Source organism: Panicum virgatum, chromosome 3K (genome assembly GCF_016808335.1).
Source record: "Panicum virgatum strain AP13 chromosome 3K, P.virgatum_v5, whole genome shotgun sequence".
In the NCBI taxonomy this organism is placed as follows: domain Eukaryota; kingdom Viridiplantae; phylum Streptophyta; class Magnoliopsida; order Poales; family Poaceae; genus Panicum; species Panicum virgatum.
The window spans coordinates 22,019,063-22,026,393 of NC_053138.1; the positions used below are offsets into that span (position 1 = coordinate 22,019,063).

The window sequence follows — 7,331 nt, forward strand, 5'->3', positions numbered from 1 at the left end:
AGAATTTGTAAAAATTTTCTATTTTTTTAGACTGTCCACCTAGGATCATAGGTGGCTTCACCTAGAGATTTCAAAAAGGAGCCTCCAATTAGTAATAGTAAGATGATAGGTTTTGAAGAGGCTATTAGAGCCATAGCACATCACCAGTTCCACCGCCAAACGGCGGTGAAATGCTGCTTGCTGTAACAACGGTGGTGGTGTGTCGTGCGGCTGGCTAGCTAGTGCTAGTGGTGCGAGGCAGACGTGCCTGGCCAGGCAGGGCAGCTCGCGTCTCGGCAGGGCCTCTCGTCTCGTGCTCGTCCGTTCCTCACGCGTCGGTCTCGACAGCGCGCCGCCCGTGGCTCCATATGGATGTTGCCATGCGTTCTTACTGCGCGTCGCGAACGGACCCCCATGTCGCCGTGCCACTTGCCATAAGTGACATGCGCTGGATGTGCAAGGTTTTTTTGTCACGCATTCCGGGTGAAGGCATCCGGACGGAGCGTTACGGGATTAACTAACCGATCACTATGAACAGGAGCACCTGCATTTTGTTGGACCATGGAAGCATGTAGTGAAATTAAGTACTCCATCCGTTCTAAATTATAAGTTATTTATTTTTTTTCACCAAATTTGATCATTCATATTATTCAAAAATTTATGTAAAATATCACTTTTTTTTTGTTGTGGCTTGTTTTATCAATACAAGTTCTTCAAGAATGACTTAAATTTAACTATATTTGTAGAATTTTTTTTGAATAAGACGAGTGGTCAAATTTGGTGGCAAAAAATCAAACAATCTATAGTTTAACACGGAGGGAGTATCATGCATATATATAATTGTACCACCATGCAGCCACTCCGCATAACTTTTCTAGTGGTGATCACAACGTCTGTACTCCCTTAATAGCGCAAATAACAATAAAAGTAAAAAATGCGAAACAACTTTCAAAAATAAATTAAATAACGCATGAAAAATGATTTTAATTAAAAATGCGAGGAAACGTGTAACGACCCGGCTCGGGATAATGGCTAAGATCTACTCTACACATTGAGTAGACCACACCTGCTAATTAACTCTCTTGCGCTTTCGTCCTCGCTTCGCGCAAAAGGATCGATTCGGAGTTAACAGCTTCTCGCGACCGGCTATTTAAGTTGGTTCACTTCCCTCTCTGTTTCCAGTTTGGGACTAAAGGCGTACTGTGCCGTGACGCTACGGTAACGTGTCGCTACAATAACCACCCGGCTCATCTGGCCCATGGGCCGTTCTGTTACAATCACGCACCCTTTAGGATTCGACGTCCTCGTCGAATCATCGAACCAGCTTACCCATACGGGACAAAGAACTAGGATCTCCTTTTTTGGCCACGACTGTATGTCCTAGTGCCAATCAACACATGTACACGTCCGTGCGTTCAGTGCCAACGGCGCATCCCAGATGCCCGCGCACTGACCCGCCACGCGCCCATGTACATGCTAGGCCCATGACCCACACCTACTCGTGAAACTGCGAGAGTCGGCTCTGATACCAATGTAACAACCCGGCTCGGGATAACGGCTAAGATCTACTCTACACGTTGAGTAGACCACACCTGCTAATTAACTCTCTTGCGCTTTCGTCCTCGCTTCGCGCAAAAGGATCGATCCGGAGTTAACAGCTTCTCGCGACCGGCTATTTAAGTTGGTTCACTTCCCTCTCTGTTTTTAGTTCGCGCCCATGTACATGCTGGGCCCGTGACCCACACCTACCCGTGAAACCGCGAGAGTCGGCTTGATACTAATGTAACGACCCGGCTCGGGATAACGGGTAAGATCTACTCCACACGTTGAGTAGACCACACCTACTAATTAACTCTTGCGCTTTCGTCCTCGCTTCACGTAAAAAAATCGATCCGGAGTTAACAGCTTCTCACGACCGGCTATTTATGTTGGTTCACTTCCCTCTCAGTTTGGGACTAAAGTACCTGTGCCGCGGCGCTACAGTAACATGTCGGTACAGTAGCCACCCGGCGCCCATGGGCCGTTCTGTTACAAAACGCGACGAATTTCCTGTTCAATTGACTCGCGGGCCGGGCTTTAATGAGTTTTCTTCCTAGTACGGACGCTGTCACACGCTGACACGCATTGGTCAATGACCATGGAAAAAAAATACCCCGATCCTTTTACGACCTAGCAAGACAGCATGAGTCGGCATAACTATGGCAGATTGTCTGGTGCCCACGTCACCTGCAGAGATGGGGGCGATCTCTGTTCACCGCCATCGCCAGTTTCTTCCGTGGCTCTCACAGGGGCCACAGCGTGCAGAAGCTTGGCTGTGTATACTGCAAGTGAGGCCACGCCACGGCAGCCGATGATGATAGACGCCGTAGAGACCGGAGTAATCGCTGCGAAAACGTTTTCCGTGACCGTGATGCACATGGAAAAAAATGTTGACGGAGCGGGCGCTAGAAGAGACTCGTGCAACCTCATCTTCAATGTCGTCGTGCTCAAGGGACCGACGTTCCCCCCTTGGCCCTTGGTCTTAGAATGGTCCTCCGGACCATATGGCGTACGTCAAATGGCCCATAGATTTGTTGCAACCTTAACGAACATTTTACGACCGCGCGCAATCAACCCATTGTAAATGTGCCGTGGCGTGTAGACGCGCTTCATTTGAAATCTAACATCATCATTTCCATTGTGCTATTGAATGTGCCTTGGAGTACCGGCCTCCCTAATATATATTGGTTCGCTCGGGCGATTGTTGTTACCCGGCGAAAACGGTTTCACATATATGTTCTTACTTTATACTCTCTCCGTTTCAGATTATAATTCGTTTGACTTTTTGACTCAAATTTAACCACTCATTTTATTCAAAAATTTATGCAGAATATCGCTTCTTTTATTGTGGCTTGCTTTATTAATAAAAGTTTTTTTAAGAATAGTTTAAATTTGATTATATTTGTATATTTTTTGAATAAGACAAGTGGTCAAACAGAGGATTAAAAAAGTCAAACAAATTATATTTTGGAACAGATAAGTTCCTATTATCAGTATTAATATTTCATCAACCTAGCGTCGGCATGGGGCACAATGATTTCAGAAATTTTTTGGGTAATAATGCCCATGATTTATAATTTTAGAGGTGCTTGGAGTCCATACATTGAGCGTATATGTTTCTCTGTTTAATGGAAGCATTTACTGAAAGCTTTACTTTCCTTTCTTTCATCACATTCACGATATGATCTGTTACTTAGAAAGGTAGTTGGGTTTTCTTTGGCATTGTTTTCCACAATGGCATGTATGAGTAATTTAGAAAAAAAGTTTTTTCATAAAGGATTAAACTGAAGTGCTCGTATTGATTTCTTTGGGAATACTCTTTTACTAAATCAGAGCTGCACAAGTTACTTTACTGGAGTTTCCATGGCATGATCCCTTTTGATTAAATTACATGATCAAGAGCAGAGAGGATTACCGTGTATGGAGTTTTTTTTTTCTTGTGCACTATGTATTGCAGCAAAAGGATAAGCACCATGCAGCACATCTTTATATGTACGGAGGCACCACTGGGCATATAGGTTTGGTCTTGAACCTATACATGAAATGGGGCGGTGTAAGCGTAAAATATACTCCAAATGATGAGAGTGGAAAGTATTTGGTTGATGAACATGAGTGGAGTTGCTTTCCCCTGGCAACTTTCGTCCGAAATGTTGTATAAAAATCGCTGCCTTTTCTATGCAGTAAAACCAACAAGAAAGTCGCTGGATTATCTCTAACATGCTGATTTCCAGGAAAAAAAGAATGCCATTCCAAGCAATGTTTACATGTTCTCTGTTCCTTTTCAATCCGTAAGCATACACATGCGTGGGGCTTTTCAAAGCCTCCATGGAACTGCATGTAAGTTGAGTCATCAACAAACTAACAAAAAAAATTTCTTAAAAAAGAAAAAAATATGCTACATCACCTAGCATAGCAGTACTCTCTAGATATTTTTTATTCTCCTCCTAATTATGTGGCACCTAATTAAGCAGCTAAATCCAGGCATCAGAAACTTCTGGTCCCTTCTTAGTTCTTATCAAGTTACCATCATCACCATCCTACGTTAGCCAACCAGCGCCGCACACGCATGGCGCCTCCTAGTCCTAGGCCCTAGCGGGGTAGCCTCCCGGCGGCGCGGCGCGACGACCGCGCGTACAGCCCCGCGCACAGCGCCGTGCCCAGGGCGCAGGTCACGCCCCAGAGGAGGAAGGTGTCCCGGTAGCAGGCGGCGCCCATGCAGCGGCCGCCGCCGTGGGCGCCCCTCTGGTACAGGTACGCGGCGAGGTAGCCGAAGCAGAGCGAGCCCAGGGGGATGTTGGCGACCACCACGTTGTGGTTGACGCCGAAGTTCTTGGTGCCGAACAGCTCGTTGGTCGCCGAGGCCGCCACCGAGGTGATGGCGCCCGTGCAGGTGCCGACCACCGCCGTGCTGGCGTACAGGAACATGTCCCGCGGGTGCAGCAGCAGGAAGAAGGCGCCGGACATGGGCGCCATCAGCGACGCCATGGACGCCGTTCTCGACAGGGAGCAGCCTCTCCTGCTCACGCACATTTCTTTCCTTGTCAGGACTCAGGACTAGTACAAATCGAGACGTCGATGGCCTGAACAGAGGGGTAGCGCGGCGCTTACTTGGCAGTGTAGTAGTCCAAGAAGGCGGGGAGGAGGCGACCGAAGAAGCCGAACGAGGAGGACAGGGAGACCAGGGTGGAGGCGTCGGCGAGTCCTCGGGACTCGGCGATCTGGCCTAGGTTGTTGAGGAAGACCAGCCCCAGGGTGCCGCTGAACATGTAGCTGAAAAAGTAGAGCCAGAAGTCAAGTTTCCTCAGCAGGCGGAGGCCGCCGACCTCCTCTTGACCAGTAGCCCTCTGTTGCTCGGGCTCCTGCCCCTGCGGCTCCTCCTCTTGCTTGTCCTCCACCTGAGCAAGCTCGACCACCGACACCGCCGTCTCGGGCCCGTCGGAGTCGTGGTCGTGGACCCGGTTCTCCCACTTGGCCTCCCGTATCTTGGCCATGCTCTCCCGGATCCTGAGCACCACCGGGATCAGCAGAGGCAGGGCCAGCAGCACGAAGAAGCTGATCATGTGCTCCCTGGTCGAGAGGCCGATGGACTTGGCGCCTACGCTGCCGACGATGGCGCAGGCTCCGGTGGCCAGGGTGATGGTGAACATGGCGAGGAACGGCGCCTTGCTCCTCTTGCGGTCCTTGAGGCCGACCACCCGGAGCGACGGCGCCGCCACGAGCGTGACGGCCATCGGGACGACGGCATTGAGGAGGAGGTACACCTTGGTGGTGGAGTACCTGGCCCTGGCCGCCCTGGGGAGGGTCTCGGCCACGGTGGTGTAGAGCTTGGCGCTGAGCCCGAGGTAGCTCGTGGCGAGGCTGACGGCGACGCGGCTGTCGGCGGGGAAGTTTCTGATGCAGAGGAGGTAGCACACGGTGTTGATCCAGCAGATGCCGTTGCCGGCGAGGGAAGTGAGCAGGAAGAGGTGCCAGTACGCGAGCCCGGGCCTCTCGAGGAAGAGGAACTGGACGCCGTAGCCGACGAGGCCGAAGGTGGCGCCGGTGAGCGCGACCGCCCAGAGCGGGAGGCGCAGCGCGGCCACCCCGGCGAGCCAGCCGAAGAGCTTCCCGGCGTCGGAGGCGAAGGCCAGGAAGTTGAGCCGCACCTGGGAGATGCCCTTGACCTCCTTGAGCTGCGACGAGTAGACGGGGAAGTCGGCGTTGGGGCCGTTGATGGTCTGGAGCCAGACGCTCCCGACCAAGCTCAGCCAATGGGCCGAGGAAGGGGACGACATAGTGGGTGTGGTACTTATGCGATCGGATCCCGGCGAGTGGTGCGCCGGCGACGGACGGCGATCAACGAACCGCGGCGGCGACGGCGACGGCTGTGGCTCCGATGTGGCTCCGTGGCCCTCCTCTTGTCCGTAGTGCGCCGCGACATGCCACTCCTTATATAGAGCGAGCGCTCCGGGCGTGGGCCACGAGGAGGAGGAGGAGGAACGACGGGCCGGTAGTGGTTGCGTCGGCATGCAACTGACGTGACGGAGATGGCCGGCCGAGGTTGGCAGCGTAGTAGAAGTGTAGAACACGAGAAATGGCAGTAACACTGGCGCTAGACACATGTCTGACTCCACAGAACAGAAGGTCCGCAGGTGCGAGACCACACACAGTGTAGCGCGTGGTGCTAGCTAGACTGCTAGTGCACCGTTCAAACCGTCGCCCCGTCCGTTTCGTCGTCGGTTGGAAGCTGCATGCCATCGTTCGCTCGTCAACTTTGGGGGGAGCCGGTTCGCGGCCCGGAACGCCTCGGAGTGGAAGCTAGCCCGATCGATGGCCGCGCGGTCAGCCGCCGGCCACGACGGCGCGGCGGGCGCGGGACGGCCTGGCCGATCGTCGTCAGCGGAGGCGACCGGGCGGCGTTCCACGACGTGTGCAGCCGCCAGCCGTGCGGGGGAACGTGTCTGGCTGCGACGCCGCGGGGCATCATGTCACGGTGTCAATCCGGGGGTTTAAAAGGGGGCCGGCAGCGAGAGACGGCGAGGCTCGTAACTGCAGGACACATCATGCCAATGCCACAAACATGGGGGTACGGTACGGTTTGATGCTCCTGATGAGTCCTTTCACACGCACCCAGAGGCCGGCCGGTGTACGTACGTGTTGGGTAAGGTTTCGTATCGACCGGCGATGTGCATACACGTGGTGTACGTACACGTCTGGCCCTCGATCTCCACGTTGTGCAGAGCCAAATCAGATGTCCATCTGAATATCTTGATGATGTGGTTGGGTATACGGGTTCGGTTCCGTGTGCAGGTATTAGCTTCTTGGATTACTTGTCGATCGATGATCTAGGCCACGATCCGTGTGCTTGGTTCATGGTATACAATCTAGCATTCTAGCGGTCCGGTGGTCACATTCAGCTATTGGTTCAAGAGAGACGGATTCTGGCACTCCAGCTGCAGGCGGCGTCCCTACGAATGGCGCAGCGTTTCGGGATGCCTGTCATGTTACCAGTTCAGCACATGGCCGTACGATCATATGCAGACACTTGAGAGGGTTAGGCAGGTGTCTGTGCAATCATACAGGGCTGGCTGTCAAGCTAATGAGGCAGCTAGATTCATTGTTGTATTAGTACTCTACCACTACCAGTACATGTACTCAATCTGCTAACCCTGCCTTTCATTTCAGCCCGAGTAGTTTGAAATTATTTGGCCCTGTTTAGTTCTCAAAAAATTTTCTATAGTACCCGTCACATCGAATATTCGGACACATGCATGTGGATCATTAAATGCAGTTGAAAAAATAACTAATTACACAGTCTAACTAATTAGCACGAG

At 52.1% G+C, this 7,331-nt stretch overlaps 1 protein-coding gene across 1 annotated transcript; it reads right to left on the minus strand.

Moving 5' to 3' along the window:
- Window positions 1-3,742: 3,742 nt before the first annotated feature.
- On the minus strand, window positions 3,743-5,895 carry LOC120698372 (protein NUCLEAR FUSION DEFECTIVE 4-like). Its single transcript, XM_039981937.1, has 2 exons — window positions 4,627-5,895; window positions 3,743-4,534 (listed from the first exon to the last, which is right to left on the minus strand). The coding sequence occupies exons 1-2, from the start codon at window positions 5,790-5,792 to the stop codon at window positions 4,108-4,110; spliced, it is 1,593 nt and encodes a 530-aa protein (XP_039837871.1). The 5' UTR covers window positions 5,793-5,895; the 3' UTR covers window positions 3,743-4,107.
- Between the last annotated feature and the right edge of the window lie 1,436 nt (window positions 5,896-7,331).

Excerpts from the sequence above, each read along its gene's own strand:
- LOC120698372 (XM_039981937.1), bottom strand. The coding sequence starts at position 5,792 with ATGTCGTCCCCTTCCTCGGCCCATTGGCTGAGCTTGGTCGGGAGCGTC. Across the intron at positions 4,535-4,626 it reads TTGGACTACTACACTGCCAA|GAGAGGCTGCTCCCTGTCGA; the intron begins GTAAGCGCCGCG and ends GTGCGTGAGCAG.